At 34.0% G+C, this 27,731-nt stretch overlaps 2 protein-coding genes across 7 annotated transcripts; one reads left to right on the top strand and one right to left on the bottom strand.

Annotated features, from left to right (window-relative positions):
• Positions 1-516: 516 nt before the first annotated feature.
• Positions 517-12,945, bottom strand: Usp7 (Ubiquitin-specific protease 7). Of its 6 annotated transcripts, XR_004582637.2 has the most exons (19): positions 12,708-12,945; positions 12,012-12,110; positions 11,301-11,573; positions 11,039-11,157; positions 10,738-10,872; positions 10,352-10,546; positions 10,087-10,258; positions 9,782-9,974; positions 7,951-8,104; positions 7,556-7,750; positions 4,806-5,027; positions 4,251-4,545; positions 3,712-3,931; positions 3,469-3,636; positions 2,759-3,263; positions 2,608-2,679; positions 2,447-2,546; positions 2,032-2,325; positions 519-1,935 (listed from the first exon to the last, which is right to left on the bottom strand). XR_004582637.2 is itself a non-coding variant. In XM_034336256.2 (18 exons), the coding sequence occupies exons 2-18, from the start codon at positions 12,064-12,066 to the stop codon at positions 2,201-2,203; spliced, it is 3,198 nt and encodes a 1,065-aa protein (XP_034192147.1). In that variant the 5' UTR covers positions 12,067-12,110; positions 12,180-12,307; the 3' UTR covers positions 517-2,200. The 6 variants fall into 6 exon arrangements, 5 of the variants coding, with proteins under 5 accessions (XP_034192147.1, XP_034192144.1, XP_034192143.1 ...); XM_034336256.2 differs by lacking the exon at positions 12,708-12,945 and adding an exon at positions 12,180-12,307 and having other exon boundaries at positions 517-2,325; XM_034336253.2 differs by having other exon boundaries at positions 518-2,325; positions 2,447-2,540.
• Positions 12,946-22,565: 9,620 nt separating this feature from the next.
• LOC143305487 (uncharacterized) lies at positions 22,566-25,140 on the top strand. The gene has a single exon (XM_076689375.1). It carries the CDS (start codon positions 23,572-23,574, stop codon positions 24,004-24,006), a length of 435 nt encoding a protein of 144 aa, XP_076545490.1. The 5' UTR covers positions 22,566-23,571; the 3' UTR covers positions 24,007-25,140.
• Positions 25,141-27,731: the final 2,591 nt, after the last annotated feature.

Raw genomic sequence — 27,731 nt, 5'->3', positions numbered from 1 at the left:
TACTCTTTCATGTGAATATATCATTAAGGAAACTCTTTAATATCTAAAATTTTACGTGACTAATAACAATAACTTTGAGAACTGTAAGAAAAGAAATTTGAATATGCTATATTAACTAAATTATTTGTACAGTCAGGTTTATGTTTACAAAACATTGCCATTTTAATCTTTACAACTAATATGTCTATTTCTCACATGAAATTTTTACATATTATTAATCTATAATAATACTCATCAACTGTAAAATGTGTTTTGAAAAGATAACGAGTTTGATACATAGTACATATTTATTAATATTCATAAAAACTGTTGAATTGAAATTAATAGTTAAATAATCTGAATGAAAACTGATGAAACGACGTGTTTAAAAAACTGTATTTTGTAAACCTAATAAAATTTTTCGTCTTTCAAAGTTTAATAACTTTCAGATATATAGGTAGAAAGTACCAAAATTAAGTGTGTCTTGATGAATGACTTTTAATCACAGTTGGAAAAATGTTTGACAAAATATAATTTATAAATAATTGGATTGATCATAATATTGTGACAAATTTTTGTGTGAAGAAATATATATATATATATATAACAAATGAAAAGTAAGAAAAGTATGTAAAAAGATATATTTAATATGATTATGAAGTTGTAAAACAAGCTTTGCTACTTTTTCTTCTTCTTTTTTCACCAAAATGGCCTCTATCTTAACCGTTGCACCCAAAAAGCAGGGTCATTTTGACCCAGTATACAATACATAGTGAATCAAAATGAGCTGCTATTAGGAGTGCATAGGTTAACCTCCTTCACACTTTAAATACAGAGACTTTAATCCATACCGAATTATACAATACATACAGAGTCAAAATAACTTGGCATTCAGTGTATGAGGATTAATTAACTTTTATTGACTTAACGCACGATTTGGGCTTTAAATTTAATTTTAACTTTCACACGCATACCGAATGCTCTGTCATTTTGCAGTATAAATTGTATATTTGCATATGTACTTTTTTCAGCGTGTATACGTACTTACTTTATGTTTAAATGTATTTTAAGCTTTGTATACAATTATGACATTGTTACAGGTCAAAGTAACCTTGTGTCCATCTATCGTATCCGTCTTTGATGGGTCAATTTGAATTTGTAAAATTTTGGACATATGAAAGAAAGGATATACTGAAACATGAAAAATCCAAGGTGTCCGAAAGGCAACTCAAAAATTTCACTTATAAATTACATAGATGCTTTATAGTAATTTTTTTATGTAACAATATCATACTCTGATTACATTTCTCTTCAATCAAGGATATGATAACTACATTCTCATGTACAAAGATGCATTTTACAAGAAACGATGCCATAAACAAATTATTAATGTTTATTTGTTCGCAAAAAATTACCTTAATATGCAAAATATAAGATTACAAGGTAACTGTAAGTCTGCATTTCAAACGTCCTGGATATAATATAAAACAGGAGCACGTAGATAATTCTTTTCTAATAATGGGTTTTTAAATATTACATTACACAAAACGTTACATAGTGTTTTCTTTGGATCTCGTTATATCAGTTACAAAGATTTTACGTGGCAGGATCAAAGGTAAAATTTGAAAAAAACCGTGGTATCTTTCTACGAAGGTAATATTATATTACATTTATAAATACCTTTATTGTTTCCCCATACGAGTGCTTTCTTCATTTTGCAGTTGTAATTATATAGTTTTAGAAATAAAATGCGTTTAATAAATAAATTATTGCTCTTGAAAGAGCCACATGCCTTATCCTCACCAATATTGATCAAATTAATTTGCCAGTGGGAAAGGCGAAATATTTACGAATCGAAAAATTGATTATCTCTGATAGGAGAATGTTTAATCCATTGTTGTTGAAGCATAATGGTTATCGATGGAGTATTATCGATCCGGCCATTACATAAAATCCCTGTCGATTCGAAAGGGAGAACTTCCATGATGCATAAAATATCATTACATGATCAGTACAATTTCTCAATCCATCGTATACAAAGCGTAGATTTACCTTTCATTAACATGATCGTAACGTTGAAATCGCATATTATTTGGTTGAAGAACCGAATAAATACATTATCCAACCATCGCATGTAAAACATAGCTTTTCTGTTTACTATAGAATCGTGTAAATTATATAAGTGGCTGCCTAATTTTATTTTTCTTCGTATGATGAAAATTTAGTTGTAAATTTTAATAGCCTTTTCGAGGTAGTTGATTCGTGAGCGCTTTGGCGCTTTGTTGACATGTTCTAGGCCAAGCCAAGGCCTATGTGGCGATGTGCCTGCGTTTAAAAGTGGATAAACTACAAAATTTATTCTTCATCAGCGTCAATTCAATATTTATAACACATAAATTGTCACTTATTTCATTAAATTTTAACATTCTCTAACGATCGCCGATCTGTTTTTTAAATATATACTTACTCTGACTTGGGTGAATTCGAAAATCTGCGAGATCCATGCAATATTCTGGTGAATCCATAATAAAATGTGGTTTTCCCATTGTTACCACCGCGAACTTAAACTTCAAAGTTTTTTTATGAATTCTCATAAGATATCAAATAAAATTAGATTAGGATGCCTACCTTTTCGAATTCTTTTTCCTGTACCCCTAATTTCTTCAACAATCTTTCCTTCATCTTTGGGAAAGGTTCACCCTGTAAATATATATAAATAACAATACTATTAATATATTTCTTTTTAAACAACTTTTACTACACGTTTAATTATACTTACATGTTTAATTTTAAAGAAAAAAGGTATGCCAAACGTTGAGAAAACATCTTTGTGAAAATGTGCAACAGGAACCAACATTTCATCTTCTGCTAAATTTAATTCATCATTTGGAATCTCTTCTATTCTGTATAATTTCGTACCAGATGTATTTAAGTTATCTAAAAGTACATCCTCTCTTGGACCAGGTGAAACTTTACTACAATTTATTTCTAATATCCTTAACTTTCCAGACCCATTCTCTGATAGCTCAATTTGTTTCTTAGCTTCTTCGAGCAATGTGGCTACTGTTCCATTCTTATTAGGGTAAAGAATAATTTCCTTCTCTTCTTTAAGAGACGGACCAACCCATATGCATTTAAACTGTTTTTTATTTTCAAGCTCATTTACTCTAATACTAAGTTGCTGATAATATAATTTTTTTGTCTTCGGTTTGCAATATGTAACCAAATCTTTAAGTGAACCTTCAAATGTACATTTTAATGGATGTCCAGGTGAATCTTTGTAACTATAAATAAAATGAACATTGGATTCTATATAAATAAAACGGTATTATATCACATACAGCGTGTCCAAAAAATATCAAATATTTTTGGAGGACGTAAATTGCAAAACAATACAGCATATTTTTTCCATTACAAGAAATTTGCATATTTCAATTCCTGTTCATTTATAAACATCCTATATAATTATCTAAAATTATATGTTCCTACCTTTGGCATTTAAAGAACTGCAAAAGATATGGATCTGTACCAAGCCTTTGCGCCACAGCTCTTGCCATCTGATCATACGTCATTCTTAATGAAAGTTCCATTGTGAAACCCGGATCATTAGGAATCGTTTTATCACAAAATGTTACATCTACTCTATGAAATAAGTCCCTGCAATACAATATAGGGTGCTTTTAACGTCTTTTATATAAAATATAAAGTTTTATAAGCATTTTTCTGATTTACTTGAAATATTCTCTACACGTTGGAAGTTCATATAACTGATGGTCCCCTTCTTTCTGAAAAACGATAATATCACCATCCATTAATTCTTCAAGGACTTTTTCTAATGGCTCCGTTAAGCTGTCTATCTTTTCAACCAAGTTAGGTTTGATCTCTTCGTAAAGAGCTAGTTCAGTATCTGGTGGAAATCCAGCTCTTTCATTTAAAATTGGTATTAGGTCCTCTGTACAAACATTATACATAACAATTATTTCCATTGTTATAACAAAAGAGTTTGAAGAGGTAGAGATATTGATAAAAATTGTGACAAAAAATGATAAAAAAGCATAAGCCCTTTGGAACATTGAATTTAACCAAACTTTGCGCTATTATAAAGAACATCAAAAGTAAAAACTGTGCAAAATTATTTGTGTGCACTTTTCCAAAATAGAAGAAAAATTAACAATTTAAATTTTTGCAATGTGCACTTAAAAACAAAAGTATTACTTTAGTATTTAATATAGTACTATACAATTTAATTAAATACTTAAAATGAAACTTACGGACTTTAGCTGTGACAGGCATATAATGATGTCCACAGTAGTGTATCTTTTTGTTCTTGGGATCATATAACTTAAAAAACAACAAAACGTCTGTGTCTTTATCAAAAGCCGGCAATGCTGTTAGATCAGAATCTGGAGGAACAAGTTCAACGAATACATTCCAAACGTTTGGATTTTCTGCACATTGATAAATAGATTTTGGAAGATCGGTTTCTAATTCAATTGGCATTGGCCTACAAGTCTGATTTGAACGTATATTCAGTGGCCACAAACGAATTTGTTCTATTGGATATTTCTGTAGAAAAAACCCACAAAATTAGTTAAGATTACAATTACTTAAATTAAAATATTTTGTTTCATTTAAATACTGCGTTTGCAATCACCTACCGTGTTCGTAGATAATCACAAGAATAAAATATAAACAGCACGTATCATATGATGTCACACCAATATTTGATATTTAAATTATGCATGTACCGATATGAATATATATGATTTTAAGTTAATACCATCAGAGAAATACAGGATGAAAAATTGTTGAACAATTACACTTACCAAGCTATCACTCAGCAATTTGAGAAACTCGTGCAAGGCACACTGCTTACGTACGCGAAATACACGATACAAAGCATGCTCCGGATCATATAAGTCATTTCCTTGGTGACCGTCAAAATTATCCTCAAGAAGGACGTTGACGGTTATATACAAGTATGCTTCTGTTCTTTCCTTTCTTCGTATTTGTTCCAGCCTCTTCTCCTCTTGCAGCCTCTCCACCAGCTAGACCAACAAAATTAAAATTATCCATATAAATTCATCTCATTGATAATTTTTCCTCATCTGTCTTCTAAAATTTCAACTTTTAGAAAAGCAGCGTACTAGTATCATACTTTTGAGATTCGACAAAATAGTATTCGAAACATCAAAAGAATGAATTTTGTTTGCTCTTTTTTTTATATAATTTTAATTTTGTTCATCTGCCGCAATACAGACTACTAAGTCAAACAATTACACAATATAAATTATTCAGCTATAAATGATGGTCTCATATAATATACTTTAAATTGATATAAATAAATTTAAAAAATATTAATTAATTTATATACAGAGATGAAAGTTTAACTAGTTAACAGTAATACATTGGTTTTATCAAATTTTCCTAAAGTTTTCATTTCCACCATAAATCAAACTTGAAAATTAATTAGAATGTATGTATGTACATATGTATGTATGTACGTATGTATGTATGTATGTATGTATGCATGCATGTGTGGAAAGTATGTATTAAGAATTATATCATTCTAATAACTATTGTGTGTAAATTCAGAATCACTATACCCACATTTTTCCTTTAGATATAAAACACCATCATTTATGCCAAATAATAATAAAATGTAATGTATAACCATAGTAGTGTGGAGATGCTTTACAGTCTGAATTGCTGTTATACGATTATTTAAAATAAAACTGTAACTACATTCTTAAACACTACAAATCAAAAATATATGTAACCAATTTCTTTAACATGAATTCTGATTTGTTAAAATTCTCTAGCATTCAGTTCTGTTTTCTTATTTAAATATTAATATGTTTAGAAGTAAAAAAAAATATATATATATATATATGTATATATATATAGGTGTTTTATAATATTAGTATTGATTTTGTTCATGTGGCATTGACTTTTTCTGTTTATTAGTATATAACAACAAATAAATAGGTAGCATCTGTTGATGGTCATACTGATTATTAACATTGACAAAATATAATGTATTAACGACTCAATTGATTCAGACCTTATTACAAGGTGTAATATCCTAATTTTATCATTAACGTTACTTTAGTATCGATTCTTTAAAATTACTGATCTGATAGAGTAAATCACATTTCATCTCACTCACTAAACGATCATTAAATAACAAATACATCGTAGAAGACGTGTGAAGGAAGAAGCTGACATTAATAAAGCCTACTTGTTCATTTTTCCCTTTTTTTCTTTTCAACATTTATCAACTTCATGAGACAAAACTCATGTTCCAAACCAGATTTTCAATAATAATCTTACTATTAATTAAAAAGACCTTCCTGCCCCTGTTCTTCTTATAATTATTCACACATTTTTTCATCTATTCTGCGATATGTCTGTGCATTTGTTACCCAAAGCTTTAAAATACTACAATACAATTATTTTGTTTAAGGTATAATATTATACAATATTTATTACAATAAACATTCCAAAACGATTCTAAGGCTCATCATAATAGCATAATAATCAAATTTTTATGCCAACCCAATTGTAACCTTTTCTCATAGTACCTGAAGTGCAACGCGTACATTAGTTAACTGCAGAACGTTCAGTCAGCCAATTAATTTTTGATTACCCCCCTCCCCCCAAATATTATGAACTGGCAAAAATGCTATCCTTATACGACTCAATCGTCCATACAAAAAAATCCTCTATCAAAAACAAATATATTTCTATCAGGATAAAAAAAAACTTCTATATGATAGAAACTACTAAAAATCTATTAATTATACATTTTCGATAACTACGACAAATTTTCGATTAAATATTCATTATATCAGAATAAAACATGTTTTGTATATAAACATTAATCATTTAAGTTGACATAATGAGATGTTTCTTTCATAAATGATAAATATATCAGCAAAATAATGCGCGCGTAACACTTTAAAACTATCATGTGTGACATAATACATAGATGTATTGAAAAATGGGCACAATGAATGCAATATTAACATTTGGTGGTATAACAGCATTTAGCTGATAACGCTATAAATTTCTAATTATTAAAAAATATGAAGAGAAAACTTTATAACAAATATCTGCACACAGACGTGTGCGTGTATGTGTAGGCGCGCGCGCGCGCGTGTGAGTGTACGTGCTAAAAAAAAAAATTAATTTATTAAATGTAATTTATAAATCTTATTTTTCTGATTAATTCACATATCCAAAATATTAAATCTATTCAATATGTTTCTATTTCATTAAACTCATTTCATCTTTGTAATGTATTTATGAATTTGGTGATTTTATGAGCTACTCAGCCCAAAACATATTTAAGAAATGGGAACTTTAGTGGGAAAAGAATTTCAAATAATTTACAACTTTCTTTCCTGTTCCCTTAAAAATCATGAATATAGAGATTTGGATTTCGAGGATTTTGTGTGCACGGACGAAGTGTCGTAGTCTCTGTATGTGAGTCTTTAATCGAGTCAGTCGCGTCTTTGTCACGTTCAAGGTCGCTCAACTCCTGGGAAAGTTCTTTTTGTAGCACGTTTCTGACCTCTTGAGGTATATCCTCTTCCTTAACGTCTTGCAATACGTTTTCCAACTCAGAGTCCCTTATATACACCAACATGTAGGCGTTTGTACAATGTTTCACAGCTATAGACATATCCTCATCTTGGCCACCGTAGTTATGTTCAATGGCTTCCTGTTTTGTACATCTTGATACGACATCATCATCGAATTTGCACCACTGTTTGAAAAATAAGTACATACAAATTAGCAATGACACGTGAATTTATCAATAAATGTTATTCAGTAATCAAACTGAGTAATTATAAGTTTTTTAAGATTAAAATAGTAGTTTTTTCTTTAAAAATATATTTAAAACAAAATTTTTCAAACATGTAAACTATATTATAACATACTAAATAGTATAAAAATAGCACATACTTTTCCATCGCCAGCTGGGTTAATAAACACAACGTAATGTCCACCATGATTATCTCCACTATGAACTAAGACTGCATGCAATGTATAATCTGCACTTGTTGATTCTTTATTTTGTAAATATTTGCCAAGACTTATTTTTTCATAAAATTCAAACCTTTATAAAATATAAAATTTATAGTTTTAGAAGTGAAGAGTATTATAAAAAGTAATGGTTACAGTGAATTAACACGTTCACAACTCCATGACCGATATGATTTATGATAAATCTAATTTAGACACATTTCTGTTTAAATTATTCAATAATATAAATAATGGCTATAATATACTGTTCTAAAATCTCCTAGAAAGTTAAATATTTTTAAGAGAGTAATTTATTAGGCTGTGCTGAATTTTAGTTTATCTGCTTATATCGTAGCAATGGAAGCAGTTATTGTAACTAATATTTACAAAAAATTACATACATGTATTAAATAAACACATTAAAAATTAAAATTAAATATGCAAGATGTATGTGAAAGATTGAAGTTGGCCAAAATAACAATGTCGTAAATTATAGCATTTTCAAATAAACAATAATATTGCTCAATACGTATTTAGACCTCACATGATAGCGTAGTGCGCATTTATTGGTTCTGTCATGCTGAGCAGCAGAAGAAGGGGCCGCCGTCGATTAATACCATTGCCGGTTTCACGTATTTTACAAAACTATTTTGTTTCTATGTCGAAAACAAAAACAGATCAATAACCTTCTTTAGTTTCCGTGGAAAAAATGTCTGCTCTATCGTCTAGTGTTATTAGGTTCTCTTTTACAACTTTAGTTTTTGAAATAAATTGAAAAATATCTACAAACATTGATGTTTCAGATGTCATTATTTACATGTTTCTAATGTAACGACTTATATATATTATTTCATTTGGAAGAGTTCATGAAATAATTTCGTATTGAAAAAATCAAATAACTGTTAGTGTTTAATCACAAACCGTCCTCAAAGTTGAAAATTTGCATTTTTTGTTTTTCAAAATCAAATTTCTGAAAAACTAGAGCTAATGGTTAAAAATGGTTTGCAGATTTATATTCAGCACATAAAAATCTGCAAGAAATACCAATTGAATATTCGTGGTCCAGATGAGTGTTGTACAGTGTAATTTAATCTAGATAATTTTGGTTGTTTTTCTTATTATTACCACAATTTTTTTTTTAAATGAAGCAATGTTATCAACGAGGTAAATTCATCCTAGGTCAATGGAACGTGAAAAACATGCTACTTGATATAAAACCTTAGATGCTTGAAATATTTGGTATATCATAGTTTTATGTCGAGAAAATAATATGTAAAAAAAAATACGTTCAAACAAGGATAATAATATAAATAAATTGGATTGTACAATTCATTCACCTGACACATATAATTCAGCGCTTATAGTTTCTTTACAAGAAACATTTATAAAAATAAATATACAAATGAGCTGGAAATTGCAATCAAAAAGATTTGGAAAAAGATCGAAGAGATGTAATTAAAAGTTATACAATATGCATTTTGAATAATAAGAATGAGCAATAAATGTGCAAATTATTAAAATCAAAAATTAATTATTATAACAATGATACTACACTTTAATTGTTTTTTGTATCTTATACTGTGGAAGTTGAATATATACTATCTGTGTTAGACAGTATTTTAACAAATACGAATAATATATAACCAATAAAGATATAAAACTTGTTCAATCCTTTCAGTAAGAGTAAGGTAGATAAAAATTAATAAACCAAAAAATATTTAAATTCTGGACTGTGAACGTATTAAAATCACATTACTATAACATCACTTACCTATCGTTAAATTTGACAGAACAATCTGTAACTGGATCATATTGAAATCTCATTAAATGTAAATGTAAAACTGGTGGAAACGATGAAAAGATAACACCTTTTTCTGCCTCTTGCAATCCATGTTCTCCCGCATCATATTTATTATCACCATCCAGACTTTCAGTACTTACATAGTCATTAAAGGACTCATAAACTAAATTATAATTAGTGTTTATTTAATATACGAACTTTATATGTAATAAGAAGCATGCAACTTTTACTTCAATCCACATAACATCAAGAAAAATGTATTTTCATGTACTTACTATTTTTCTTGCCTTTTATATTTAATTGTATATCATAGAAAGTTTCGACTCTAGTTGACTTGTAATCGATGTTTTTGCATTTTATAAACGACACCATTTTTCCTTCAAATAATTTTGGCACTGTACCTTCAACACATGTTCCTTTCATTTTACTTTCCAATTTATCTAAAAGCTAAAGTAATTATTAATAAACAATCAACAAATATTGATTTTGATACATTAATGTAATCCAAAATTAGTAAGTTCCAATAAATTAGTTTCTTACCACTCGTAAAAATTCTTGTACATCGTGTTGCATGAAAGAATCCAGTGTTTCCCAACCAAAACTTTTAGTTAATTTTTTTGTACCAACTGGTTTATCGGAGAATTGTAATTCATGAAAAACCCTTTGTAAAGCTAAAGCAACGCTCTTGCTAGAATCATCACTTTCTGTCGGCATTTTGTAGACTGCTTTGCGCAACTGAAAACAAAAATATATGTGTATTTAAACATTTACGTTCCAGTTGATTAACCGAACTTGAATAACTTCAAAATTCATTAATACCATAATATTTATAATTAACAGATAATTTAAAGTCTTGCCATTAACATTATTACAAATTAGTTAAGACTGTTTAGAGCATGATTTAAATTTATAATATTAGGACTTACCTGATTAGTAAAATACAAAGTTTGAAGCAAGGAATTCATGTAACATGTAGCACCTTGATTTTTTAATCCTACAAATCCTGTATGCTTTTTGCTATCCCAACTGACACCATGTGGAGCATCTGCCATTACATGAACCTGTCAGAATTTAAAAAATATTTATAAACACTTAGATATTTATATATCCAATATAAATTAATATAAATATAAATTGAAATAAAATAAATGTATTAATTAAGGAATTACATTCTTGTATGAAATTATGTTATCAATATTTTTAATATGTAAAATATATCTGACTAACCTCAAGTGTAATAGAATCATCTTTGATGTAGCCTTTATCAGGATCCAGGACATCCTGCCACGTCATAAAATGACTGAAACCCCAATCGTTTTCTTTACTATAGAATAGATGCTGAATTCCTAAAATAAAGTCATGTATTTAAATATATCTGATGTTACATAATCATAATGCTAAAAAATTAAAGAAAATTTCTGTAAATTGAATATAAATGAAAAACAATTTTATTGAAAGTAAAAATATTAGTATATAACAATATACTAACTTCTGTTAAATGGTTCTTGTCCTTCCTTGCAAGAAAGTAATCGAAGATCTGCAACTGCGTAACAACTCCATGTTGATTCACTTTCTCCATTACATTGCAGAAAAAAACCAAGTGACTTTTGAGGAGTTCTATCTTGAGTTTGGCTTGTCCTTGGCATTACCATTATTTTCCATGGCAAATTGCGTACATAGCATGGAGGAGACAATTGTGTTTCTTTCATTTTCGAAAGGTTTTCTACTGTATAGCGAAAGGTAGCTTCTGACCTTGCTTCGTCTAGAAAACAAGAGTAATATTAAAATACCTCTGTTCATTATGATTTTTAAATTTTATACTATAGTCAGTTATAATTTTATAACTAAACATCTGCTTAAACTGCCTTAGTTCACTTTTTTGATTTTTATTTGCATTTTATTTTATATTATTAACCTGTTTCAATTATTAGTAAATTTTAAGTTTTAAAATTATACTGAGATTATAATAAAGTTTAATATCGTAATTATATTCTTTATTAGCATGATGTCACACCTGATTTAGAAATCAGATCATTACAAGAAACTTTATATCATTTATAGTAATTAAGAATATTTTAACAAATAGATTAAAAGTAAATAATTGAACAGATCTGTAATAGGAAGAACGCCAGTAGTAGTAAAATATATTTTGCAAAATTATTGTAAAACCAAAACAAATATAACCTGTATTGTTTTTTACCTTCTTCCATTTCCTGATCTTGAACAATACAAGCTAATTCTGATTCTCCATTCATAGGACTTGTATCGTTCCCATCTCCTCCACCATCATTTGGTGTTTCTAAAAGATTTCAGTTGTTATTACATACTTTCTTAACTACATGAATGTATGTAACATAATTGTGATTACTTTTTGATAAATAAATGTTGACACAAAGAATTATCTATAATATATAACAAAATATACAATTTACTTAGTACTTGATAATAATCTTGAAATAAAGCACCCATATAATTATACAAATACTTAATGAAAAACGATGTATCACATTTTAGTTCTTATGACATCAAAAACAAATGAATATCTCTATCAAATGAAAAACATATATTCAAATTTCTGTATATGTATAAAAATTGACTGAACTGACTGAACTTCTCAAATATTAAATATTTGTATTACTATAAATCGTGTGCATGTATATGTGTGTATATATTATGTATATCACGATAAATTGTTTTATTGTAATAAAAACTGACGTACATTATTTTTTTAAAGAAAATATACAAGTGCATAAATTGAAATTTATAATAAAACATCTGTGTTGATGTATAAAATTAAACATATTCTGTATAACCTTTAAAGTGATAAGTGAAACGTATTTAAATTAATTTAAATATGGGAGTTATAATAAATAACAATAATGAAATTAAAGTATACCTCCTTCTTGTGTATCCATTTCTTCGACTTCATTAACCTGAACTGGTGCCAGGTTGAGCTGTTTAAGGTTTTCCTGATCGTTAACGTGGTTCATTGCAATGCCGATATTGATGGTCGTTTTGATTGTGCCGGGAACCTCGGAGGCGGCTTCCGCCGTCGAGGTTACTTCAAGTTAATTTAATTGATGCAATCGCAAAAGAATTTCTAAGAACAATCGACTGGTGTTGGTCAATTTACTGATTACTTTCACTAAAGAGGGAAAATTTTGGTTCAAGAAAATTCTGTTGCAGTAGTTGCTCGATTCCAATTACGACCGAAATACCGTCACTAAAACGACTTGATAGGGACGTCGTTTCACCACAAGATGACGATTGATATTTGCTTGCGATGCGCCCAATTTCTGCGGCTATCAAATGCCCCTGTTTTTGGGGGGGACGCCCAGACCATATATTTCACCCTTGGATGATATCCTTCGTAATTCTTACGTTGTTTTTCTTCTTGTCGTCACGACTTTCGTTTCTCACTCTTTGTAGCACCTATATCTCGTTTACACTTTTCACTTTTTATTCCCTCACTTTTTCTCAACCGATCCGAGAAACGTATTCCGCACCGCGGTACCGGCACGTTTATAATCGTAAGAATTGCGTACTCCTTACCAAACTTTGGATTTTTAAAGTTTTGATCTTAGGTACTTTCTCCAAACTGCCAATAATCCCCTATACAAATAATTTCTTTCTGTCCGTATAATCCGTTCAACTTTCTAACGTAACTACTAATGCATTCAGCTGATCTATTCACGGACAAAGATAAAACGATCTGCTTAGGTGATCTCTTAAATCTCTTTTACGCGAAAATAAACAAAATGGCGACGGATCACACTGTTCTGCCGCTTGTCTGAACTGTGCTGTTCTCCATGCAATTTCTACAGGTCACGAAATTTTCATGACTTTTCAGATGGTACACTAAACCGTATGTTTCAATTCGCCAACGCGGGAAATATAAATGATTACCTACAAAAAAACGAAGACTCATAAAAGTTATAGTTTTTAAAAATTAAAAAGTTTATTTCAATGCAATATACAAAAATATATTTTTAGAATATTGAAAATATGAAAATAAAATTGTAATTTTTAAACTTCTCTTACAAATCTCTTATAAATATAGCATTTGCTACTTATTATTGTATTGAGACTAAAATTATAAATAGAATTGAGAAAAAAAGTTGATTTCATTAACGTTTCTTAACGTATAAATTAAAAAAGAGTAAATAATAACTAAATAAAAATAATTTATTTTTAATTTTCTAAAGACAAAGTAAAATATTTAGAACGTATTTAAAATTACAAAATATTAATTTATATGAAAATATATACATGTGTTGAAATTTTTTTATATTACTTACGAAATTTTTACTTATAAATGATTAATAAAATGTATTTATAGTACTTAAATATTTTCAAACATATAACAATGTGCTCAATTACCTTACATAAATAAGATAATTGGAAAAGATTTATCTCTGCTGAAACACCATCCACAAAGGAGTAGGTTGCAAATGATGAACCAGCTACAAAAATTAAATATAACTGGCTTGTATGTATGTAACATACCTCACATGCATATAACGGTACATTTTTATTAGTTTATTCTATGTTTTTGAAATATTTTGTACATACATATATACATACAGTACATTGTACAGTATACGTTTATAAAAGTCAGAAACATTTTTTGAAAGTATATAGTTGTGTATAGATATATAGCAAAGCAAATAATAAAAAATATAAATTTGTCTTTATAAATGTCTTTTAGGATTTCAATTTATGTTGATAAGTAGGAATATGTATAATACGTTATATAAACATACTCTGGAAGCAGTGACTTACCTGTATATTTATATATAGAATTTTGTTTGCAGGTTATTATGATTTTATATAACAATTATTAAAAATTGATATGAGTAAACAGTAATAGTATTCAGTGAGTCATCAAAATATTAATATCTTCAAAGCAAAGTTGAACAGAAAAAGATAATTCAAAATGTTAGATAATATTTGTTAAGCATTTGTAACGTGCATGTGTGTTACTATGAAATCATAAAATGTAATAACTATACTCGTACTAGTCAATATATGCAACTACATAATAATTTTAAGAAAAATATCAAGTAAATACAAAAATATCTCATATTTGTTCTAATGTAAATGTATACTTTATTATCAGAAGTTAATATGTATATATCTCGGCTAGTAAGTGTAAACTTTTTTAAAATTAACATATCTACTGTGACATGTATATTAAATGTGAGTGACAAAAATATGTAAACATATAAAAGATTATTGAAGAAATATTGAATATTTGAAGTAGATGTAAAAATTAATAGACATAATTGACTTTGAAACATTGCACGAACAGTTTATTTAATTTTGAATATAATAATTTTTAAGGAAAATCTTAAAAAGGCATTGCAGAGTTTTTTGATAAAAATAAATATATTGTGCACTATATTATTAAACAAACAAAAATTGAAAACTAACAATAAGACATAGTTGCAAATATAATCATTTTAGTCATTCAAAGTGTTTAACAAACTGAAACAAATATATTATTAATATATATATTATTATTTACAAAATTAGAAGAATTTATACACATCAATGCATTTACTAGGCTTATGGTATATATTAATTAAAAAATAAAAAGAAGTAAAAAAGAGAAACTTAAACTTTAAAGTACAATTGTTAGAATATTCAGAACAAATATCCACATCAAAATAAATATAAAAAATTTTAGAAACAAATATTTGACATGCAAAAACTTCAAGAAAAAACTATACATATATTAATAGAGTAAGTTAAAATAAGTGAGTAATTTTTGTAAAGAAATATATGAAAATGAGACACATAAAACAAGAATTTTATATTATATTGCTTTAGCTTCTAGTGAACACAAAATTTTGGTTTACAATTAACTTTACTATCCAGGTGAAAATGGACTTAGCCTATATTCATAATTAACAGTTCATATTTATGTATCAAGATAATTTGTTCTGAAATTAAGAAATATTTTTAGGTAAAAATGAAGTGAACATTTTTAATTTTGATAGTCTCAATTATGGTTAAAGAAAACTATATTTCAAAATACAAGTTGAAAATTTTAGATGAACATAAATATCCAACATATTTATAAATGATTTGATGGAAAGTATTAAAAAACTAGGCTCATGGGAAGATCTTTTTTTTTATTATTATTGTGATAATAATTCAAAGTACAATTATAATGTTAGTGCTCAAATTGCAAAGGTTTCTATGAAACTCTACAATAAACTTTATTAATGATTAATAAGCCGAAATAAGTAAAAGAATTAATTGCTTCCATATTAACGAGGGGAACTACCCAAGTGTTACGCTCACTTATTAATGAAACTTTGCCAACTTGTAGAGTTAAATACCCCATTTTGGGGGTAGACAGTTAATTGTTTAAAAGATATTAACAATTAAAGTTAGTTACTCCATACATTGACAAGTATGACAAACTCACACATACAAACAGCTTCCCGGTTAAACACATGACTCGCAATCGAAACGTCCCCGGTTCAAATCCTTGGTTCCTAACATTTTTTTTTTTTTTTCAAATAGTAATTTGTCTCTTTTTGAATAACTATTACAGCTGTGCTATAATCGTTGCATTTATCAATAATTAATTACATATGCTGCAATTTTTATAGAATTTAAGGGCCATTCCACGCAAAGTGATCACACTTTTTCCCGCATGGTCTTGGATTTTTGTTAAATTTTGTAGGCTTGTAGAACCCAATGTACGAACAAAAAATCGATGCTCCGTTCCTCGATATTGTTTAAACTTTCCAAGTTATAAGGACTGAAAATTTAGGGTCACTTTTTTTTCAAAAAATCATAACTCGGAAAGTATTTTAGATATCGACATGCATGAACCGGCATTTTATAGGTAAAGCTTCAAAGTTTAATAAAAAAATCACTACATGTTTCAACGCAATCTTCAAATTGTTGTAAATAATGTTTATAATTTTCAAACTTGAAAATAACCCCAAGGGGGAGCACGAATCGGTCTGAAATTTTTTCTGTAGAATCTTTAAAGAGTTTTCTAAATACCCTGAAAATTTCATGATGGAACACGCAGAATTGCCGGAGTTATAAAATTTTATTGCTGCGTTGACCTGCCGGTGGACCATCGCGCGCCGTCCGCGTCCGGTCCCCATGCGCCGCTACTCTACATTTTTTTAAATAGCCAGCCATCGGTTAACAACTACGAAATAAGTCGACACGTTTGTGGTACTTTTGCCTACAAACCCTTAAAAGGCAATAAAAGTATGGCAAAACGATTTCGACGGTTCACTTTTCCAGAACACCGTTCAGTTTTATTTAGGACAGCAACGGGACAAGCGGTTTCAGTTAAGCGTTCAGTGTTGTGCATAACTATGTTGTGTACTTTTCAGTTTCTTGTTTTTCTTAGTTTAAAACTGTAATTGTATACTGGTGGAAAGCAAAAATACCGCGAAGATATTGTTCCAATCCATTTAGTTTACCTCGACATTCAAATGTAACTAAAAATCTTCATTCAGTTACAATCGCGTTTCGTGAAAAATATCAGAATATAATATTAGGAGAAAATTTGTGCTGCATGTGTAGAATGCGAGTAATTCGAACATCTAGATTAAATCATCCAAATCTTCCTATCATAAACGTAAGTGAGCCGGGTTGTTCTCCAACAGTTCAAGAGCCAGTTGTTGGTCCAAGTAATGTAGAACAAGTAATAAGTAACAATTCGTCAAATTCGGGAACAAATACAGGGTGAAACACAAATACAGGGTGATTCTCTCGCAACGCAACACAAAAGCCGCCCCGCACAATGGAACCCTGCTGTTTTTACGGATAAAGAGTCCCAGGGGCCATATCGCCGGACCCAAAACTGCTTTGTGTGTGTTTATGGCTGAGACGAATACAAGAAACGGAACAGCAGGGGTTCTATTGTGCGGCACGGCTTTTGTGTTGCGTTGCGAAAGAATCACCCTGTAGTTATGTAGAAGAAATAGATCGGGAATATTCGTTATCATCGTTAAATAGTGCCCTTAAATCTCTTGGTGAATCTTTTATCACATCAAAATCTTTAAAATCACCTCTCCAGATTAATAAAAAAGTATGTATTAGAAACAATTATTTACTCCAATTTGTATTTGTAAGCGGATAGACCGAAAAGTAACGCCGACAAGTGCAGTGGCGCATGGGGACCGGATGGCGCGCGATGGTCCGCCGGCAGGTCATACGCAGCAATAAAATATTATAACTCCGGTAATTCTGCGTGTTCCATCATGAAATTTTCAGGGTATTTAGAAAACTCTTTATAGATTCTACAGAAAAAATTTCAGACCGATTCGTCCTCCCCCTGGGGTTATTTTCAAGTTTGAAAATTATGAACATTATTTACAACAATTTGAGATTGCGTTGACACATGTAGTAATTTTTTTTATTAAACTTTGAAGTTTTACCTATAAAATGCCGGTTCATGCATGTCGATATCTATAATACGTTCCGAGTTATGATTTTTTGAAAAAAAAGTGACCCTAAATTTTCAGTCCTTATAACTCGGAAAGTTTAAACAATATCGAGGAACGGAGCATCGATTTTTTGTTCGTACATTGGGTTCTACAAGCCTGCAAAATTTAACAAAAATCCAAGACCATGCGGGAAAAAGTGTGATCACTTTGCGTGGAATGGCCCTTAAGTTATATTTTCTATCCAGTACGTATGTACATTAACATTCTTATCGCATTCGAAATTTACAAAAGTACACAAGTACATGCGTGTCAACAAATAAACGCGTGCAAATTTCGAATGCAGTAGGGATGTTAATGTACGTACTGGATAGAAAACATAACTTAAATTCTATAAAAATTACAGCGTATGTAATTAATTATTAATAAATGCAATGATTATAGCATAGCTGTAATAGTTATTTAAAAAGAGAAATTATCATTAAAAAAAAAAAAAAAATGTTGGGAACCAAGGATATGAACCGCGGACCTTTAGATTGCGAGTCATGTGTTTAATCGCGGAGTTAACCGTTTTTTGGGGGTTTTTTTTTAACATTGTTTATTAACTTTTTGTTTATTAACTGAACCAGAATAAACGATTGACTTGAGTATATAATTAAACACTTATCCTAATGGCGTGCAAGTGAGCCTCTCTAGGACATGCTTATTAATGCATAAAGCTTTTGGCTATTTTTTTTGGTTTGTAATTGTTTCTTAGTACTAACTTAATGATACAAAAATATCCAGAAAAGAGAATTTTGTAGACTAAATAAAAACTGAATTTGTTTGTTCCAGATGATTGAAAAGGGAAGAAGAAGAAAAGGAAGGAAGAAATAGAAACAGTGAGTGAGAAAGCAGGAGATGATAAAGGAAAGGAATTATGGTATGCGAAGATGATACAGCGACTTACATACTACATATTAGGAAAACTTATTTACTAAATAACGCAACAACAAAAACAACTAACATAAAAGAAAAGAAGACTATAATACAATAATAACTATTAAACTTGATATACTAAATCCTTACTATCTAAATAAATAGTCTATGTGTAATATCATTAATAAAGCTTTGTTGAAATAATTATATTTTGCTTATTTAAGTTTATCCTAGCCCTATTCTATCAGTCTTATTGTTAGAGTAATTATTTAGGCACTTATTAACAGGCTAGCTAATCGAAATAGCTATTGTAAGCGATGGCTGGATCGGGCGTCAGGCCCTTATCTATGTTTATACAGGATGTCCCAGAACTGGGGTAGGACCCGTGGAAGGATGATTGCTGAGGTCATTCTAAACAACTTTTTCCTTTGCCAAAATGTTAGTTAAAGCTTCGTTTTCGAGTTATTAACGAAAAACATTGGCCAATTAGAGCGCGCCTTTAGCGCGGCCGAACCACGAGAGTGTTGGGTATGCTCTGCGTTCAAGCCGTGATCATGATCAAGTGTATCAGCACCACGTCGGTATAATAGGGCAAAAGTTGTATGGAATAATGAATAAAAAAAAGAAAAGAATAATAGTATCGAATTATTGGTTGCTCATGAACAATGAATGAAGTAATGAATCGTTATTCATGTAGAATGAATAAATCGAATTGATCCAACACTTTTATTTGATGTATGATAGGAGTTTAAAAAAATACTTGGTAGTCATTTTTGAAAAAAAATGAGATAAAAGAATACACGTTTTGGAAATCAAAATAAATTTGCAAATAATAAAAAAAGGATTGAATGTAAATGAAACTTACCAATTCATCTGTAAATAATCCAGCTGCAACGAAAATGATTTTTCACTGGGTCATTGTGTCGATCCTGAACATTCGAGGAGGGAACTTGTTAGGAAGAACAGCTGATCTCCAGACGGGATCATTGAACTCACTCAACCACACGGTCACTATCACTTTTCACAGAATTTCATTACGTAGTGTGAAAGGGACCGATTCTTTCAACTAAATAAATATTTTTATTCACTGTCATGTTGCTATTGCACTGCGCACAAATAAAAACGTAATATTCCGCACTATTTCGTAACGTTTTCACGACGTTACTGATCTTCTTTTCCAACTTCAAATGGGACTACTAGCTTCAGCGTCTGCGAAGTCTGTTTCGCTCTTTGTCTTTTTCTACAATCGGAAGTAACCGAGAGTAAGTGAGAGAGGCTCGCGTCGATCCTTTAAATATAGCCTAACGTAGAAAAAGATAAAGAGCGAGAAAAAACTTCGCAGACGCTCAACTTACAGTCTCATCTGAAGATGGAAAGTAACGTTGTGAAAACGTTACGTCGTAGTGCAGAATATTACATGTTTTTCATTTGTGCCCAGTGTAATAGCAACGTGACAGTGAATGCAAATATTTATTTACTTGAAAGAATTGGATCCTTTCGGACCATGCAGTGAAATTCTGTGAAAAGTGATAGTGACCGTGCGGTTGAGTGAGTTTAATGATCTCGTCTGGAGATCAGCTGTTCTTTGCAATGTTTTCCCTCCTCAAATATTCAGGACCGGCACAATGACCTAGTGACAGCAAACCGTTTTCATTGCAACTTGGTCATTTACGGACGAATGGGTAAGTGTTCGCGTCGCGCGATTGCATGCTTGCTCGAGCGGTTAGTTTTAAATTTGGCGCTGCGCAAGGGTGTGCGGTTGGACGATATCACGCGGCCCTGCGCAGGCGCGAGCGGCGTGTCGGTGGTGATGGCGGGGTATGGCCCGGGACCGGGCCCGCGTATTGAACCGTGATCAGTCAATTTGTGCGGGTGCTTTCCCAGAGTTTTTCTGAGTTTTCCGAATTTTGTAAAAGAGTGAATTGTGTTTTGGATCTTGGACTGGTGGTGTTCGTTGACGGGCGCTGTGGCTGTCGGGCGCTGTGGCTGTCGGGCATGTGTCCTATTGTTGAAGCACTAGTGCCGATGCACTTGATCACGACCGCGCGGAGGATACCCTATACTCTCGTAATTCGGCCCGCACTAACGGCGCGCTCTGATTGGCCAGTGTTTTTCGTTAATAACTTGAAAACGAAGCCTTCACCAACATTTTGGCAAAGGAAAAAGTTGTTTAGAATGACTTCACCAATCATCCCTCTTCGGCTCCTACCCCAGTTCTGGGACACCCTGTATATATATTAAAGTTCATTTCACTTCCTAAGTTAAGACGTTAGTTATTCATTTAAATATTCATCAGGTTATGGGCCCAGACACCGGTCGATGGGCATACTGCGCAATTACGAAAAACGGTTTTCTGTGTGATATACTGTGCGGTGTGTTTTTTGGGGACATCCGAACAATCGAGTACCGAAATGGCGAGTGAAATTTCTGCACGAAATTTGGTGAAATTTGACGAGAAGAATTTCCAATGTTGGAAATTCCAAATGACCGCTGCTTTGAACGGCGAGATAGGAAGGCCGGCAAACCTGGACGACGCAGCGGGCAAAGGATGGGTCAAGGAAAACGCCAAGGCCATGTACTTGATGTCTGCCGCTATGGAACCGGAACAGATGAACAATCTGTTGGTCTATGTAACGGTCCAGGAGATGTGGGCCATCGGCATAGTTATTGTTGGAAAAGATCTAGACATCATGCGTAGGTTAGCCGAACGGACAATTGAAGACCTTGGTAAATGGTATGAGGCCGAGGGCCTTGGTCTGACCCACCATAAAACCGAGGCAATCCTGCTCACAGGAAGAAAAGTGACTTGTGGACTCAAGATCAATTGTGGAAACGCTGAAATTATCTCTGAAAACACAGCCAGATACCTTGGAGTTCATTTTGAAAAGAACAGGACATTTAAGACACACATTTCCAAGGTGTGCACCAAAGCACTAGGATATGCCAGGGCCCTTGCGGCTTTCACGCCCAACATAGGAGGGGGGTGGGGGTACATGGCCCGTAAACTGTTTTATAAAGTAGTCGAATCGGTTGTTATGTATGCCGCCCCAATATGGGCGTCGGGTCTGGAATTTAAAATGAATGTGGGCGTACTAACAACAACTCAACGTACCGCCCTCCTGAGAATGGCCTACGCTTATAGGACCACCTCGTCGGATGCACTCTGCGTCCTCACTGGCCAAGTCCCATTGGACCTCCTTATTCGTGAAAGGGAGGATATATTCTGTAAGAAAAAAGAGGTTACCAACACGGACGAGGATACACTCATTAACTTAAAAAAAAGAGTACGGGAAGCCACCATGGCAATATGGCAGAGGAGGTGGGAGGTCTCGTTGAATGGGAGGTGGACCTTCCAATTAATTCCTAACATTGAAGACTGGATTGAGTGGGGGCCGAATGTTGAGTGTTGGTTTTGTCCTGGAGTTATTGACGACCCAGCGCATTTCCTCTTTGCTTGTGGAAGGTGGAGCGAGGAGAGGAGCCGCCTTTGCCACACCTTGGGGGTGGAGTTTAACGCTGAAAACTTCACAAAACTCCTGAAAAAAGAAGAAACTAGAGGTTATGTGCTGGATTTTATCAATGATAATCTAAAGGATAAGGAGTTATTCGAGAGAAGGAGAGAAGAATATGTACGGAAGAGTAAGAGATAACCCCTCCTCAACCTGCGCAACGCCTCAACTCACGCCCCCTCCCCCACCTGTTTATGGGTGGGTATGGGCATTACGGGCGTGGTAACCTAGACTGATACGTGTGCTATATGTGTCAACAGTAGTGTTAATTGCTGTTTTAGTTTTGTTTAGGAGTTATTTATTTACTTACCTACCTGAGTGTTATTTATTAATGTGTTTGTTTATTCCACTATTACACCGATAATCCGAGTTTGCGGTTCGGACATTATGGAAGGGTAGAACAATGTCTATGCCTTGTGTTTTAGTAACGGGACGCGTGTTGTGTTTTATTTACTTATTGATAATGACAATTTTAACATATTGACGGGACATAATCTTAATCCTTGACGGATCACCTTATCCATATCCTTACCCATATCCGAAGAATCACCTTAGAATCATCGGAAACAGGAAATGACATCCATAACGGCAGGAGCGGGTGGAGTTTATGCCACCGATTCTTTAGAAACGTCTCTTATGCCTTACTTGTAGGTGACGCCCCTTGTACACGCCTTAGGAGGCGTGGTTTGTAGAGTCCGCCGTGTGGTTGCCCCGCCCCCGATGTAATGCCAATAGCGTCTCCAGGGAGGTCATAGCAGCGACCGGCGCCCAGAAAGGGAAATCGAGGTAGGTTTTTTTAGTGAGTACACCTTCGGGGTGTCCCACAGTACCGGGCAACCAACATCCAGCCCGGTCTGCGTAACTGCATTTTTTCTCCCTCGTTAAAAAAGAAAAAAAAAAAAAGGAGATGTGGAACAGGCCCTCTTCGATTCATGAACAGAAGACGGAGTCGCAGAAGCTTCTGTTGAGCCAGAGGTTCCACGAGTATCGAATGGATCCGAACGATACGGTGGTGCAACACATTTTAAAGGTGCAGAACCTGGCTAGACAATTCATCGACCTAGGAGAGAACATCCCTGATCTCATGGTCATGTCAAAGGTGCTCGCCAGCCTGCCCTCGAAATACCGGCATTTTCGAACAGCGTGGAACAACATGGAACCGGCGCGGCAGAGGATCGAGGTTCTGCAGGCACGCCTAATTGAAGAGGAGGAGGCTCTAAGTACAGACGAAAAGGAAGCTACGGCCCTGGCGGCGACTTCGAGGAAGGCGGCACCAGGTGGTTCAAACGAAAATAAAAAGAAAAAAATGGAAAACAGTCATGGGGACTGTCGACAGAAGTGAAAACTTAAAACTATGCAATCGTCACGTGAGAACTATGCAATCGTGCGTGAAAATATGTGTAACAAGAAGGAAAGTCCCATTTGAACCTTTTCTTCTGTATGTCTCACTTAAGCGAACATGCGTGTCAATCATACTGACGAAATGTATGGTAATCTACATAATTAATGAGTTCGTATAGTGCGATTTAAAATCATTAAAATTAGTTAAATTTAGTTTTTAAGCCCACGCGCGAACAGGACCCCTGCTGATATTTCTCACTGAAGTGAATTTTTCCCGTGAAAAACCTCCAAATTTGTTTTTTTGAAAATAACAATGCAAAAAAAAAATCGTCTACGTCAAAATGTTGCCTCCTCTTACCATGCAATGACCACCAAAGCAATTTCATGTATCTTTAATAGTTTAGGAAATAATTGAATGTTTCCAGTTACGTGGGACACACTGTATATATTGGTGTCGGTCACCGTGCTGCTGCCTGCAAAAACAATAGAAAAGCGGCGATCGCACACTGACGCGTAAGAAGCACACGGACGCACACGAACAGGCAGAATTCAATGTATTAGTTTCGACAGTTTCTCGAAAATATCTCGAAAACTAAGTCTGAGCGGCGGTTACATGTATAGGAAAAAGTTGCTCAAAATGTTGATTTCTACAACATTTTTAAAAATCATCGAAATCGGAGTTACTGTCCGTAATCTAAATAATTACCGGTTAAATATTAAAAAACTAAAAAATAAGTAATATCAAATTTTTAAACACAAATATTGATACTTTCCACGTAGTCAATTTAACTTTACTTGTATAGATATACACAGCACTAATGTTGCACAACACGTTACCCTTATAGCGCATGCGCCAGTCTGGTACCAGAGCAGTAGATCGTCATTTCGAGCATGTCGGTGACGTGAACCCATAAGATTTTCCCCTACCGAAAATCGCTCAACGCGTCTAAAGAAGTTTTCACTTCAAAAAAACAATAATTCTCGCAAACCTAAAAACAATGTACGGTGTAATGTGTGTTCCGAACCGGGTCATTACGCGCGCGAGTGTTCTAGAAGGAAAAACAACAAACAGACGCATCAGGGACAGAACATGGCGAAGAATTACGCGTTGGTCGCGTGAAGCAGCAGGGGAACAAACAGTCACGAGGTAGGTGACGTCACGAAGGAGGGTTCTTGGGAATCGTCGCCCGAGCAGAAGCAGGCACTGCTGAATACCGACCAGGACGAAATCTGGTTTACCGACAGCGGGGCATCAGCGTACATTACCTTTAGAAGAGAATGGTTCGTGGATTACCGTCGGAGGAGTGATGGTAGCACCATAGTGCTTGGGGACAATCGAGAGTGCGCTGTTGCTGGCGAGGGCACCGTGCTGGTTGAGAGGCTTATCAATGGCAGGTGGAACGAAGCGCACATCGAAAATGTGTTGTATGTGGCCGACATGGGAAAGAATTTATATTCCGTCGGACTTGGTACGTCACGTGGACTGGAAATGCGGTTCAAGGACGACGCGGTGAATTTCCTACGTAGAAAAGAGATCGTTGCCATCGGGGTAAAACAGTCAAATCTGATCTATCGTATGTTCATCAGGCTGAAAGGTGCCGAACGAAGGGGAGCGAACGCTGCAACAGCTGACCTTAGAATCTGGCACGAGAGGTTAGGACACATAAACTCGCACTCACTAAAGGAGCTACTGTCGAGGAACATGGTCGAGGGAGTCGAGGTAAAAGGAGCGGATGAGTTTTTCTGCGAGGGGTGTCACCTCGGCAAATCACACAAGATGCCATTCAAGAAGGCTGCGGTGAGGCGCACGGTACCAGGAGAAATGATTCACAGTGACGTGTGTGGACCGATGTCAGAAGTGTCGCTGGGAGGAGCATGGTTCTACGTGTCGTTCATAGACGACGCATCAGGCTACCGGTTTGTGTACTTTATTAAACACAAGTGATGTGTTTGATCGCTTTGCGGGTTTTCAGCGACAGCTGATAAACAGGTTCCAGGGACAAATAAAAATCTTGAGGAGTGACAACGGCAGGGAATATGTCAATGAGCAGATGACATCTCACCTGCAGTCTCTCGGTATTGTCCACGAGTGCACTGCGCCTCAGACACCCGAACAGAATGGCAAGGCAGAGAGAGAGAATCGCACGATAGTGAAGTGTGCGAGAACCCTACTAAAGTCAACGAGTCTGCCAAGCACACTGTGGGCGGAAGCAGTGAACACTGCGGTGTATCTGCTCAACAGGGTAATGAAGTCCAACCAAGGACAAGAGCAAAACGTCATACGAATTGTGGACGTCGAAGAAACCTGAACTGGAGCATCTCAGAGTGTTCGGGTCTGATGCATACAAACTGATGCCCAAGGTGTCTGTCAAGAAATTTGACGCCAAATCAGCAAAAATGATAGTGGTTGGCTACGAAGAAGAATCCAAAAACTATAGACTGTAATGTCCAAAGACACAGAGGGTCTCAGTTGCCAGACATGTGAGGTTCAACGAGCAGAAGAAAGGGGTGGCCCTAGCAACAGAAGTGGTCGACAACGATGAGCTGCTGTATTCCACAAATCACCAGCCTGCCAGGGAGCAGATCACGGAGGATGCTGTTGAAGAGGCTACTGCTGGAGGAGAAGAAGCAGACGAGGTCGATCAAGCTCAGGTAGATGATGTTCAGGCGGAAGCATCCTCTGAGGAGTTCTGGACACCGCCACCAGTGCTGAGAGACAGGGCATCCATAAAAACGCCTGCCAGGTATGTTGTAAATTTTGCTGCACATCCTATACCTGACAGTTTTGCAGAAGCAGTCAGTGGACCTGACGCCAAGGAGTGGCGGAAGGCAATTGACACGGAGCTGGAAGCCCACCAGAGAAATGATACCTGGACCATGGTACCTTTAGGAACTGAAATGAGGACAATAGACTCTAAGTGGGTCTTCAAGGTGATAAAGGACCCCAACGGTGATGAGGCTCCACGGTTCAAGGCTCGCCTGTGTGCCAGAGGCTTTCTGCAGAAGGAGGGCATTGATTACACAGAGACGTTCTCCCCAGTGGTTAGATATGACTCCCTGCGTGTGCTATTGGCATACGTCACACATCAAGACTTGAAAATGGTCTCTTTTGATGTGTGTGCAGCTTTCCTCTACGGAGAGTTGGAGGAGAAGATCTACATGGAGGTCCCCGAGGGCGTGAAGGACCAAGTGAAAGGCACTAACAGTGAAGTGTGTGAGCTGCGAAAGTCGTTGTATGGGTTAAAACAAGCACCTCGGTGCTGGAATGTGAAATTCAAACGATTCCTGCGTAAATTTAACCTAAAAGAGTGTGAAGCTGACAAGTGTATATTTCTGGATGACTTCGAAAGGTGTGTGATATACCTGGCCTTGTTTGTAGACGATGGCCTGTTGGCCTGTAAGTCGTTGAGTGTTATAAATAAAATATTGACCGCGCTAGGGAATGAGTATACCATTACTGTAGGAGATGCCAGTTACTTTGTAGGGCTACAGATCAGTAGAAACCGGAATGAGAAATGTATGTTTGTGAGTCAGAGTGCGTACGCAGAACAAATACTGTCGAAGTATGGTATGAGTCAGGCAAACCCTGTGAGTGTTCCGGCGGTTCCTAATGTAAAGCTGCAAGCAGCTGATCCCGCATGCAAGAGTGAGTATCGCGCACCCTATCGCGAGACAATAGGCTCCTTGATGTTTCTTTCTGTTGTGTCAAGACCAGATCTAGCCTAC

The sequence above is a fragment of the Osmia lignaria genome, chromosome 7, assembly GCF_051020975.1.
Source record: "Osmia lignaria lignaria isolate PbOS001 chromosome 7, iyOsmLign1, whole genome shotgun sequence".
In the NCBI taxonomy this organism is placed as follows: Eukaryota; Metazoa; Arthropoda; class Insecta; order Hymenoptera; family Megachilidae; genus Osmia; species Osmia lignaria.
The sequence above is the reverse complement of the archived record's forward strand: the minus strand, read 5'-3'. Positions and strand labels throughout refer to the sequence as shown.